Source organism: Bos javanicus, chromosome 11, assembly GCF_032452875.1.
Source record: "Bos javanicus breed banteng chromosome 11, ARS-OSU_banteng_1.0, whole genome shotgun sequence".
Classification (NCBI taxonomy): domain Eukaryota; kingdom Metazoa; phylum Chordata; class Mammalia; order Artiodactyla; family Bovidae; genus Bos; species Bos javanicus.
In genome coordinates this window covers 32,784,896-32,799,375 of record NC_083878.1, presented here as the reverse complement: position 1 = coordinate 32,799,375, position 14,480 = coordinate 32,784,896, and the positions used below count along the sequence as shown (strand labels likewise).

General features: G+C 37.9%; 1 protein-coding gene across 17 annotated transcripts in view; it reads left to right on the top strand.

Annotated features, from left to right (window-relative positions):
- The window catches only part of NRXN1 (neurexin 1), a 1,221,129-nt gene that overhangs the window by 583,734 nt on the left and 622,915 nt on the right, over positions 1–14,480 (top strand). For all 17 annotated transcript variants that reach the window (XM_061432330.1, XM_061432331.1, XM_061432328.1 and 14 more), the window contains one exon: positions 5,698–5,820. In XM_061432330.1, coding sequence (XP_061288314.1) covers positions 5,698–5,820 — 123 coding nt within the window. The remainder of the gene's footprint in view (positions 1–5,697; positions 5,821–14,480) is intronic.

Here is a 14,480-nt window from a genome sequence, read left to right as displayed (position 1 = left end):
AACATGACTGAGTGACTAAGCACAAGCACATGGGAACCACATAATCCAGAATGAATAAGACTAGTTAAATGAGACTAGATAAACAGCAGATATAACATGGATCTGCTGCTGCTGCTGCTAAGTTGCTTCAGCATGTCCAAATATGTGTGACCCCATAGACGGCAGCCCACCAGGCTCCCCCATCCCTGGGATTCTCCAGGCAAAAATACTGGAGTGGGTTTCCATTTCCTTCTCCAATGCATGACAGTGAAGTCGCTCAGTCGTGTCCGACTCTTAGCAACCCCATGGACTGCAGCCTACCAGGCTCCTCCGTACATGGGATTTTCCAGGCAAGAGTACTGGGGTGGGATGCCATTGCCTTCTCCATAACACGGATCATTCAGTTTCAAAATTTCATAATTCTAAGATGTATGGTGCTGTAATAACTTCTAATTCAATTGCTGGGTGCTATAGGCAATTTAATGATCTAAAAAAAGAGTTATGTATAAAGATAGAACCAATTTATATCCCTAAGGCAATGTGAATTTTTTTGTTATTGTTTATAGAAGTACTCTAGAAACCCCACTTTCATGTGATGCCATTTTTAGCCCACATAGCTGTGGCTGAAAAGGCACAACCTATTCTTAATAAAATGAAGATAGATCATTTCTAGAAGGCAAACTAAATGAATTCCTACCTGCCCATCATCTATGCAGTTTGCTGGGTTGTGGCTTTGCAGAAATACTTATTCAAATCCCCATATTTAAATAGCTTAATTGATAAAACAGATTAGCTTCTCAAATTTCTAGGTTGTTACATATGGAAATCACTTACATTTACTGTTTAAGGCAACAAAAAGGAAATCTAGAACCAACTAGTGTGAACTATAGTGAGAAATGGGTACCTCATATGGATGATCCATTTATGTAGTTAGCATCTTTAAAAAATACCAGTGGAAGGAAATAGCTACCTAAAGGGTATGCAATGAGTCTAACCTTTGCAGCCCTCAAGTCTGGAACTTTTTTTTTTCCAAAAGAGGTTTTATTTTTATTGTGCATCTTCTGTTGTAAATAATGACCAACTACCTTTATCTTCTTTTTGTGTTTTAAGCTATTAGTTTGTTCCTTGAGTTAGACTATTATATCTCCCCCCCATTTCACTAATTCTTTTTTTTTTTTTTTTGATCTGTTTCTTTGACTTTTTATTTTATTTTATTTTATTTTTTAACTTTACAATATTGTATTGGTTTTGCCATATATCAAAATGAATCCGCCACAGGTATACATGTGTTCCCCATCCTGAACCCTCCTCCCTCCTCGCTCCCCATACCATCCCTCTGGGTCGTCCCAATGCACCAGTCTCAAGCATCCAGTATCAAAAATCAAAATATAGTAGGTCTGGGTTTGATTTTCTCAAGCTACATCTAACTTTCAACTCTAGGGACAGCTGTCATTATAGTCTACTAGACATCCTTAATCACATTGCTTCCTAGACTTCTTAGCTTTGTTTTAATCTTCACTATTGTCCTTTAATGTTATTTTCCCCCCTACATTAAAAAAAAAAACCTAATGAATATACTTCACAGGACATTTGCACAGAAAGCTTTCTTACAAAAAGTATCCAAAATTGCTATTATATACATCTTGAATATGAAGTAAATTTGAAATATTCATGAAATAATATGAAACAAATATTAAAATAAATTTAAAATACATTTGCAATAATATCTGAAATGATCAGTGATGTTGTATACATACATGTCAACTAACCTCCCATGGAGCTATCTATAAAATGGGAGAGTTGAATTAGTTATTTCTACATCCATGTGAAGCTATTCTTTTCTTCATTAAATAAATTCATTATTGATTTATGACAAAATACTTTCAAATAGAATATAAAGTGATTAGCAAAAATAACTTAAATGATTAATTAGGGAGAAAGGTCAATATTCAGTTTTTTTGTTTTTTTAAGAAAAGAAAGAATCAAGTTGCTGAAAGTAAGCATATACCCTGAATCTTGACTTTATGATGAATAGAAAGAGATAAGGAAAGGCAGTCAGTTCTATAACTCACATGATATAAGAGGAAATAGCTTATAAAATCTTCAGGAAAGAGTTTATGAATTTGGACTTTGCAGTTAGAAAGAGTATTGAAAATGCATGTTAAAGAGTTGATAATGTAGGTAGACTAAAAAGTAGCTTTGAATAACTGTGGACCTTGGTACTGTAATAAATGATGTTCTAGAAAAATTGTTTTTTTTTAATTCAGTGAAAAATCTTTTTTCTTAATATAACTTTGAAAAGAAAAAGTTACTTGCAAATGATTTTTAAAAGCCTTTGCTGGAGTTTTCTAATAAGCTCATCATTTTCCTAAAGAAAGAAATGAGTGTCTCCCCCCGCCGCCTCCCCCTCAACCCCAGAGTCCAGGGCTTCTGGGTGATGCCTTAGGGGACAAGTTGGCCTGCCTCTTTAACAGAATAGCAACTTCCCCTTTATGTGATTTTTATATTCTTTATGTGAGATTACAGGTGGAAAAAAAATAATTCCACCATTTAAAAATAATAATTAACCACTGCCACAGTTTTGTGACTATTCCCTCCCTAGCTCACACATTGATGCTGGGAGAAAGGTTAGAATCAATGAGATATGTTTTGATATCCTAAAAGGAAAAAGAAATTTTAAAAGGAATTCAGATCACTAATGGTATGAATGACTATAATTCTGCCGTAGGGACAAATGATTCTGAAATTCGAAATTTCAACAGAGGATAAATTATCCTAGGTCAGACCTAGGAGAGAAGACATGTCTATCACATTTTAGCTATGTGACCTTGGGCTGAGTTGTTTTAGCTTTCTAGGCCTTCGGTTTCATGCCAGCAAAATGATAATAAGGTAAAGATGAAATAAGTTAATAAAGTGCCTGGTACATAACAAACATTTACCAGGACCCAACTTCCTTCTCAGTAGCAAATAAGGACCAGCAACTGAAATCCTTAATTCCCTGTCCAGTTCACTTTCCATGACACTTCATGTCACATAAATAACATTGTTTTAAACTGAGAATATTAAGTGCATTTAAAAAAAGCCTCTTCCAAAATCAATTTCTTCACATTTTTAATAATGCAGGGAAGGAGCTTGAAGTTGGTCCACAGAGATTTTCATGAACCAAAGGGTTATTTTTAATTGGATTTTGTGCCTGTTGTTATGGAAATTATTGTTTCATGGATAAAGCTTTATGATTTCACCGCAAGATCAAGCCCAGAATGGGGTATAATGATGATATCACCCCTATGCTTCTTTTTCTTGACAAAACACTTAAATTAAGAGAATGGGAGTGAGACTGCTTCAAAAGCACACATTTCTAAGAGAAATAAGATCTACCCTATAAAAATAGCTTTAAAAATGATATATTCTCTTTTCAAAGATCAAAACTCAGAATGGCCCTTGCTGCCAGTAGGATGCTAAGATTCTGCAGTTATTAAACACTTCACTGTTGAAACTAGAAAGAGTTCCTTTGATCCTGGGACTTGCTTTCAACATTTGGTCTCAAAGCATTTTTGCAGTTGTTGAACTGCAGCTGTTGAACAGGCTTCCTCTAGTTATTTAATGATCAATCTCTCTAAACTCTTCTATCTAAACTAGTTTTTATTTGTGTGTCCAGATGCGATTTAACTTCTCTAAAGAAACAAAAGAAATGCTTACTAATGTTAATGATGGTTCTGTTTAAAATTGAAAGTGTTAGTCGCTCAGTTGTGTCCAACTCTTTGCAACCCCGTGGACTGTAGCCCATCAGGCTCCTCTGTCCATGGAATTCTCCAGGCCAGAATGCTGGAGTGGGTAGCCATTCCCTTCTCCAGGGGATCTTCCCGACCCAGCAATTGAACCCAGGTCTCCTGCATTATAGGTGAATTCTTTACCATCTGAGCCACCAGGGAAACCCAAGACAGGAGGCAATTCATCCTGCAAAATTTAACTTATATCACTGGCTCAGTTTAAGCCTCAAAGAAACCTCAAACAAGGAAGACAGAACTTGTTTCATCAATAACATTCTAAGAGAGAAATCAGTATAGTAGTCTGCAGTATTAAAGCAGTGATTTTTTGTTGGACAGACTGCTTAGGTTTCTTCTAGTACTTAGTTCCCTAATTTATTTTTCTTTCTTTTCTCTCTCCTTCTTCTTGGTATTTTCATACACCATCCTATGATCTTTGGACATTGGCTAGATTGTCTGGTAGAATTTGGTGGAAGAAATTGTGAACCCCACCCTGATCCTGAATCAATTGAAAGTCGTATAATTAAATGTCATGTCTTTAGTCATTTTAGTTTACCAAGAAATGTCAGTACGTTAAAAAAAAGGGTGGGGGGGAATCCATCACCAAAAGATGTATCATTAAAAACTTCATGATTTTTTAAAATGAATCAAAATATCAGATTATTAGCAAGGCTTATTTTTAATAAAACATTTTCAGTTCTATTAAAAGTTCTTTTTTTCCCTACCTTTGTTTTTATGTGTAAGAGAGACATTTGTTTAATTTGTCATTTCAATAACGTCAACAGATACTTTCTGATATAGTCTCTGTCCTGCCGCTGCTGCTGCTGCTAAGTCGCTTCAGTCGTGCCCGACTCTGTGCGACCCCATAGACGGCAGCCCACCAGGCTCCTCTGTCCCTGGGATTCTCCAGGCAAGAACACTGGAGTGGGTTGCCATTTCCTTCTCCAATGCATGCATGCAGGCTAAGTCGTTTCAGTCATGTCCGATTCTGTGCATCCCCATAGACAGCAGCCCACTAGGCTCCTTTGTCCATGGGATTCTCTAGGCAAGAACACTGGAGTGGGTTGCCATTTCCTTCTCCTAAGCCAACTTAAATTCAACTTGCACAAGTTTACATAGGTTCGCTTTCCAGTTGCTTACACTTCTGCCTCTTTTTCCTTTGGTCCTTAGCTGGAAATCACTTCCCGATACCACTGCTTAATCATTTTTTCCCCTCCCACTCAACAGTTGGCCCTTTATGGACAGTGTTTTTCTTGACTTTCTTCACTTCTTAAGAGTCAGTACTTTTACCTATACCCACTCTCTGGGCCTTCACTAGTTCTCAGACACATTCCAGAAATGTAAAAGCCTGGTGAATATTGAAGGTACATGATAATAAGTGCAAAGAGCAGTCACCACACAATCTAATACCCAGAGCAACCTCCTTGCCAGGGCCTAATCAACCAGGTGCCATTCATTGAAAATTGTTAGATAATGGCCTAGGGTCAGATCTCTCCCCAAGGTCAGAAGATGTCTTATGACTGCTATCTACTTCATTAGCCAAAAAAAAAAGGAAAAAAGAGATAGTGCAAAACAAGAAAATTTCTGAGAGAGGGAAAAGTTTGTGCAAATTTGGGAGCATTGCTGTGTTGAGTGTGCCTATTTATGACAACAGGTGCATTTGTTTGTCTTTGATTGATGCATAATGTTAACGATTCTTCTTAAACTGTTACACCTGAATATATATTAACTGGTAATTTTCCTTGCTTGCTGTGACTCTAATGGGCTTGAGAATTGATCCAGCCAGTCTCTCCTCCCTCTGTCTTTTTCTCTCCTCTTTCTTTCATTCCTTTCTCTCTCCTCCCTCTCCCTTGCTTCCCCCGTTTCTTTGTCTCTTTCTCTCACTCTCTGTGAGGTTCATTTGCTCGACTGATTCTGAGTGTCCATAATGACTGTTTGGCATATTCTACAGGCAAAGGTCCCGAGACCCTTTTTGCTGGCTATAACCTCAATGATAACGAATGGCACACAGTGCGTGTGGTTCGCCGAGGAAAAAGTTTAAAGTTAACGGTGGATGACCAGCAGGCCATGACAGGTAAAGCCCTATCGCCCTTGCCTTTGCTGAAGCTTCAGACTTTCCTATTTCTTGCAGGTGACCTTGAAAACCAAATGAATAACTTGAAGCTAATAGACGCAGTTCATTTCTTATTCAAATTCTTCCAGCAGCAATTAAATTTAATAAGCTGCATGTTGTTTTCTTTTCTCTCAAATGAGCAACAATTTTTTGTCATGTTCCTTTCCGTTTAATAATTCAAGAAGTTATATTTTAATTTTATGCTTTGATAAATATCTCAGGGCTTCATAAAATATTGAAGTTATTGTTTGGAGGCCACTTCCTGTTCAGTTTCCTCCTTATATATTTAGGCGATGAACAGCAGCAAGTTATACTTTTTAGCTTCTGGATACATTGATAGATACGCTGGCATTCTGTCAGGTGAACTGCTTTTTATTTTAAGCTATGATAGATCAGTTTTGGCCATTTAGCTCTGTTGGTTAAGCTCTAATGTTAAGAACGTCAAGTTCAGTCCCTGATTTGTGGATTTCTGACTGAGGCGAGGAATATAAAGGCCCACGCCAGCGACAGAGGGAAACCAAATGAAAGAGGAATTGGCTCACCTTTATTCTCTGCTGAAAATAACTTCAAGCATATGACCCGCTGGGATATTAGCTCCCTGTTTTTTAGGAGAACATCTCCCTGTTAATTATTTTAGTGCAAGATGCAAGATGGTCCTTGTGCAGCACAGAAGTGTCTGTTCTACATTCAGTCTCAAGGGGGTTTCCATTCTCAGAGATCGGGTGGTTATATCAATGAAGAAATAATGTGTATGGGATTTTAACTTCTAAGAGAATCATTCCGCAGTTCAGACGAAGCAAACTACCAACCGGTAGATCTCTTACTGTCTTGTATTTTGTTAGCCCTTTATGCCTTTGCAAAACTTTTGTCTTCATGTGGGAGCAAACTTACTTTGTTTCAGAATCATCTGAAGAGCTTTAACAGAATCATTTCCTGGCCAGACACCACAGAAAGTGTGAGAGGAGCCCATTAGTATTATTTCTCAAAATCTCTCCAAAGAACTCTAAAGCAGCTGGCCCATGGATTGGCATTTAAAAACCACTGCTATGTTATGCCATTTTCTTCTCCCAGGAAGAAAATCAACCAGGGAGTTATTAGCATAAGCCTGTATTCAAAATTGCCAGACATAAGTCTCTAAAGAAACTGTGTGAACTCAGGGAAGGGAGGCAGAATTTTTATAGGGCTTTGGCAGGAGTGTCAGCTGAAGTTCAGCTAGTTTTGGTAAAGGCACTTCTTGGAAGAGGTGTAAATTGGTTATGTAGATTAGCATCCATTGTTTGGACAGTCTGGGTTTTATCAAAAGGGGCAGAAATTAGGATCTGAGATCATGTATAAGAGGTTGGGAAGAAATAACTGCCAGAGACAAGGACATGTGAAGGTCACAGTAGAACATTCTTTAGTCCCTTAGGTTTGTCTCAAATCTCATACAGCCCTATGACATTGATAGGGTAGATGCATTCTCATTTTATAGACAGGAAGCTGAGACTCAAAGAGGTAAAATGACATGTTACTTTGAAATGCCATTGTTACCAGAACTGAGAGAGAGCCTAGGTGTTTTGTTTTTTTTTTAATTGTGTTTGTTAACTTTAAAAAAATTGTTTGCTTTTAACTCATGGTTCATTTATTTATATTTATTAATATACTTATATATATATAGACTATGATAAGTACTTTCTCAGATATAGCATGATTTTATGAAGATTTTATATATATATATATATATAAAAACACATATCAAAATCACACTTATCCTCTGGGATAGTATATGATGTACTAAAAGGTTGAGTAAACAATTCATGTTCTTGGGGTTCAGAAGAGCTTAAAGATTTCAGGAATAGCTAAGGCAATCAATAATATTTGAAGGCTGTAAAGAAAGGATAATACAGATAAGATTATGCGGGGAAGGGTAGAATGGCTTGGACGAGGCTAGACAGACTAGTGTTCAGGCAGCAGAGAAGGTTTGTTTTGTTTCATGTAACCACAGGACAGCTGACATGGCTAGAATGGCCTTGGATGCCAATAGGTCAGTGCTCCAAATGAAGGAGTTGATATTTCACAGGTTTTCAGGCAGTTGGGAAGTCACTGCATTTAAGCTGGAAAATAAGTTGAGAATATGTTTTGAGCAATATGAATTCTGGGCAATGTGCTAAATGCTTCAGAATGTAAAGCAGTGAAGTCCTAAACTACAGTGGCTGAAGAAGGTATAGAAACAAAAGACTGGGGCAACACATTTTTTAAAAGTTTTGTTTAGAAATAATTTCAAGTTTATAAAAAATTTCAAAAGTAAAACGACAGTGATATACTTTTACTATTGTGAGCATGTTATCCCATTTGCTTTGACATTTTCACTTTTTTTTTCTTAGCCAAGTGAGAATGTTATATACTTAATAGCCCTTCACTGTAAATATTATACGTCAGTGCACATTTTCTAAAGGTATGAATATCCCTTTACAGAACAAAGAGCTACTAACGTCAGTAGATTTGGCATTGACGCAATATATTCATCTGTCCTCTCACCCATATTCCCCTTTTGTCAGGTAACCCAATGCTGTCTTTTATACCATTTTCACCTCTAGCAGAGCATACACTAAATGCATTTAGTGCTCATATCTCTTTAGTCTCCTTTAATTGAAAACATTGCCATAGACTTTCTTTGTCTTTGATTACATTGACAAATTAAAAAGATATATAGTCCTCTGATCTTTTATCCACATACAGTCATTCTTTGGGCTTATCTGATGTTTCATGATGATTGAATTCAGGTTTTAACATTCTTGGATGAAATACCACATTGATGATTGTGTGATCTTCTTAAAGTATCCTGTCTGGAGACAAACGATATCCATATCTTTTGACTCCTGATTTTAACACTTGGCCAGTATGTTGCCCAGTTTCTACATTGTATGATTAATATGTTTTACTCCCTTACAACTAGTAAACTGTCTGTGGAGAGACATATTAAGACAATGAAAATATCGTAATATCTTCCTCAAATATTTGCCCCGGATTATCACCTACTGAAGATTTTTCCTGATCCAGTCTTTAACACAGTAGTTATAAATGATTATTTTCAAACCCCATTACTCTTTCCACGTTTAGAGTCAATACTTAGCATTCTACTGTGTACAAGAGCTATCCCTTCTTTCTTTTTTCTTTCCTTTTCTTTTCTTCCTTCTCTCCCCATCTTCCTCCTTATCTCCTTCCCTCCCTTCTTCCTTTCTTTCCTTCCTTCCTTATTGATATGGACCTACAAGTTGCTGTATTTTCAAATAGGTATAATTACTTAATTATTTTGGTGCTTAAAATGTCCCTATTTGGGCCACTGTGAGTTCCATGAAGTTGGTCTCTGTGATCTTGTAACATGCCTTCACCTCAGATTTTTTTTCCTCAATTTTTTTGCAAAACAGAATATTTCAGGCACAACTTTTACTACCATGCCCCAGCCCCAGACTGAGACATTTGCTTTCTATTTAGTGGAGAATTAGGTGTAGGTGGTTGGTATTGGTTTGCTCAGCACTGCTTTGCAACCTTTTCTGGAGGCTAAGATGGTAAATACACTCAAGTATAAATACATATACCTGAATATATATAGCTGCTGAGTTTAGTTGCTAAATCATTCCCAACTCTTTTGTGACCCCATGGACTGTAGCCCACCAGGCTCCTCTGTCCATGGAATTTCCAGGCAAGAATACTGGAGTGGGTTGCCATTTCCTTCTCTAGGGGATCTTCCTGACCCAGGGATCCAATCCTCATCTCTTGCATTGGCAGGCAAATTCTTTACTGCTGAGCCACTAAGGAAGCCTATGAGTGTGTGTGTTTATATATGTGTGTATATGTGTCTTTGCTTTAATATGCCTCTCCACATAAATATATATATATATATATGCACACACACACACACACACACACACACATGCATATAATGGAGAAGGAAATGGCAACCCACTCCATTGTTCTTGCCTGGAGAATCCCAGGGACAAGGGAGCCTTATGGGCTGCCGTCTATGGGGTTGCACAGACTCAGACACAACTGAAGCGACTTAACAGCAGTGAACATATGTGTGTATGTGTATTTGCTTTAATATGCCTCTCCACATAAATATATATATATATATACACACACATACATACATATAAATTACATGTTCACACAAATATACATATATTTTAGAAAACATGAGTTCACACTAGCACGACCATTTCTACAGCATTGTTTCTTTCCCCATTTCATGTTTTCATGTCTCTTCTTCCAATTTGGAACCTTGGCTCCCAGTGATGTCATTTTCCCATTTGCTCAATCCAGTAACACGTTGATGATAGTTTCAGAATTGCTTTACATTGTCCATCCCACAGGTAATAACCTGACTAAAAGCAATTCAGGATTAATTTGTGATTCTTTTTATTTCTTACTGCCTAAGATTTAATGTATATAGTCAAATACTATTTACAAATAACTTTGATTAGTTTGTTTCTTCTTTTCTTCCTTTCTTTTCCATGAGTGTAGTTATATTATTCATTTGAAATACAATTAATCTTATGGATTTCAGTTATGTTTATTCCCTCCCATTCTTATGTATTCAATAACACTTGTGTGTTAGCCTGCTTTTTAAATCAGTGCAACTATTTTGCATTAGGAAGTGATGAATAGAGTATGAAAATAATATCAAAGCAGAAAACTCCAGAAATGTTCCCTAAATGAATCACCAGCTGCTACTGCTAAGTCGCTTCAGTCGTGTCCGACTCTGTGCAACCCCACGGACGGCAGCCCACTGGGCTCCTCCATCCATGGGATTTTCCAGGCAAGAGTACTGGACTCGGGTGCCATTGCCTTCCCCAGAATCACCAGCTAATTTTCATTAAAATTTAAGATACATCTTTTCAGTTGCATAGATTCCTACCAAACTCCTAAATGAATAATTATATTCTACATTAGTGAGTTGACTTTTTCAACTTCCAGTCAATACATCATTTCTTTGTTTACTGCCATGTATTTATATACCACTGGAGAAGCCAATGGCACCCCACTCCAGTACTCTTGCCTGGAAAATCCCATGGATGGAGGAGCCCCGTGGGCTGCCGTCCGTGGGGTCACTAAGAGTCTGACACGACTGAGCGACTTCACTTTCACTTTTCACTTTCATGAATTGGAGAAGGAAATGGCAACCCACTCCAGTGTTCTTGCCTGGAGAATCCCAGGGATGGGGGAGCCTGGTGGGCTGCCATCTATGGGGTCGCACAGAGTCGAACACGACTGAATCGACTTAGCAGCAGCAGCAGCAGCAGCAGTGAACATAATGTTAGGAAGCAGAGTGAATAGATACTTATATGGGTGTAGTTTGCTTATAGAAATAGGAACAAATAAATGATGGATTCAAAGGAGTACTCAGAATTGAAACTGTTGGGACATGATTTCTTTTTTCTTTTTTTTTATTTTCTTCTTCTTTTTTTTAATTTTATTTTATTTTTTAACTTTACAATATTGTATTGGTTTTGCCATATATCAAAATGAATCCACCACAGGTATACATGTGTTCCCCATCCTGAACCCTCCTCCCTCCTCCCTTCCCATACCATCCCTCTGGGTCATCCCAGTGCCCCAGCCCCAAGCATCCAGTATCGTGCATCGAACCTGGACTGGCGACTCGTTTCATATATGATATTATACATGTTTCAATGCCATTCTCCCAAATCATCCCACCCTCTGCCTCTCCCACAGAGTCCAAAAGACTGTTCTATACATCAGTGTCTCTTTTGCTGTCTCGTATACAGGGTTATTGTTACCATCTTTCTAAATTCCATATATATGCGTTAGTATACTGCATTGATGTTTTTCTTTCTGGCTTACTTCACTCTGTATAATAGGCTCCAGTTTCATCCACCTCATTAGAACTGATTCAAATGTATTATTTTTAATGGCTGAGTAATACTCCATTGTGTATATGTACCACAGCTTTCTCACCCATTCATCTGCTGATGGACATCTAGGTTGCTTCCAGGGACATGATTTGTAAGCTAATGTAACATGTTTCCACTCTTCTGCTCCTGGGCATGGCCTGTTTCTTCATGGTAAAGTAACCTGTGTCTCCTTGGCTGATTAATTTTGGGAAACTCTGGCACCTACAACTTCATTAGGAATTCATAAGTCATTGGCAAAGTTTCGCTCATGATCTGAAAGAAAAAAGACTCCCTTTTGAGATGTCCAACTTTGGACGGCAGACACATTTTTTTCAGAGTTTTTTTTTTTCCCCCCAGCATGTATTAATAAAATTATAAGTCTGAGTCCACCAACTGCGGTGTGCAAGAAATGGCACATTTATTAATGGCTCTAATATCAATTTAAATGAGACCTTAGGCCTTTCTTCTGGGTTTACAGAATATTTAATCATAGTCATGTGGCCCCTACTCCCACCCACCCTGAATCACGCAGAAGCTCCTGTTGGCTTCTGTCTTCACTGATTCTCACCAAAAAGACAGTTCTCCTAGTTTGTCCTTTAAATTATAAGAACCCTATTGTTCCTGTCCTAAGTGGGGCAAAGAGTCTTTGCTGATTCTTGCAGCCTATGAACTATGGTTCAGTCCTCCTATATTGACCTCAGTAATTCTCTCTGAACCCCAGAATCTTATCAGATGACAGGATGTTGGTGCTCAGTACTGCTAAATTCCACCGATGTTCATCTCTCTCCCAGTCAATGGTAAATCTAGTTTAGACCATAAAGGCATTTTGTTCATTTCTTTTTCCTTTGTTGAACATCTTGCAAACTATGCCTTCACAAAAGATTGGAAAAGCACTGTTTTCCAGAAAGTTGTCTTCCACTTTTTGCCAAGAAAAAAATAGCCTTTGAGGCAGAGTGCTAAAAGGAACTAGGCTAGTTTCTTAGAACTGAAGGAAGAACAAAGTATAGACTAGCATTTCAGTAAATTAGCCTTCTATTTACTCTTTCTCAAAACTGCCAAGGCCTTAGAGCAGAAATTATATTCTATCTTCTTTCTGTTCTGTAGGAGTTGAACATTTTTTCAGTTGTGAAAACCAACTTGTTCTTTCTCAGAGTTAAAAGATGAATGGGTATATAAGCCAAATAAGCATTGATAATTTACCCAAATTATGCAACTCCCCCAGTACCCCACTCCAGCACTTTCCTTCCCCCAGCTCCCAGCATCTTGCTGCTCAGAGCTCAAGACAATGTTTTGTTTTTTGTTTTTCACAGTAATTTACCTTGATCAGTTTTCATCTGGGTGATTCATATTTGGGAAATTATGTTTTGCCAAAGATATCATGAAAGTCAACAATTCATAATAATAAAAAGTCAGCCTTGAGTTATATGACATAGAAAGGTTTTCAAAGATGCAATGGAACTTTGCCATTAAGCCTTCAGTTTGGAATGGAATTTTTTTCAAACATTTTAATGGCCACATGAAACTAGCCATGCATCAGAAAAGCAATGGCGATTTCTTACTAAATTTGACAGCAAGTTCAGAAATCACTGAATAAGAAAATAAATAAATAAAAGAAATCACTGGAGACTCTTCATGCAAAGTCCTATATTTTGATTACATCTTTAAATCAGAGTTTTATATACTGTTAAGTCAAGTTGAAAACAATACAGTACATACTCAGGCCATTCCTGGGAATGTCTGACCACACTGAGGCTCATGAGGATAAGCATTTGCCAGCAAAGAAACTCCAGAAGAGAGAGATTCCCCAGGACTCAGATGAGAAAGTGTCCTATACACTATTTGGTATCCCAATGTAGGGAGCTTTGGGGTTTCAATTTATCCCCCAGACTGTCAAAAAAATAATCTGGAATTATGTGTTTTGTATGTGTGTATATGTTAGTGTATATGTCCTTCATTGAACTCTATTCACCGCATATCCAGTTACCCAAGCCTGGAAGAAGTCATCATTATCGTATCCCTCTTCTCCAGCATTCTATACATTATTAGTAAATCCTGAAATTATATTGGCACAATTATCTAATTTTGTCCATGGTTTTCCATTTCTAACGTAAACAGTCTACTTCAAATTGTCTCCAGTCTGTTATATCCACATTCAGTTCAGTTCAGTTCAGTTGCGCAGTTGTGTCTGACTCTTTGCAACCCCATGAATCACAGCACGCCAGGCCTCCCTGTCCATCACCAACTCCCGGAGTTCACTCAGACTCATGTCCATCGAGTCAGTGATGCCATCCAGCCGTCTCATCCTCTGTCATCCCTTTCTCCTCCTGTCTCCAATCCCTCCCAGCATCAGAGTCTTTTCCAGTGAGTCAACTTTTCTCATGAGGTGGTCAAAGTACTGGAGTTTCAGCTTTAGCATCAGTCCTTCCAAAGAAATCCCAGGGCTGATCTCCTTCAGAATGGACTGGCTGGATCTCCTTGCAGTCCAAGGGACTCTCAAGAGGCTTCTCCAATACCACAGTTCAAAAGCATCAATTTTTCGACGCTCAGCTTTCTTCACAGTCCAACTCTCACATCCATACATGACCGCTGGAAAAACCATAACCTTGACTAGATGGACCTTTGTTGGCAAAGTAATGTCTCTGTTTTTGAATATGCTATCTAGGTTGGTCATAACTTTTCTTCCAAGGAGTAAGCATCTTTTAATTTCATGGCTGCAGTCACCATCTG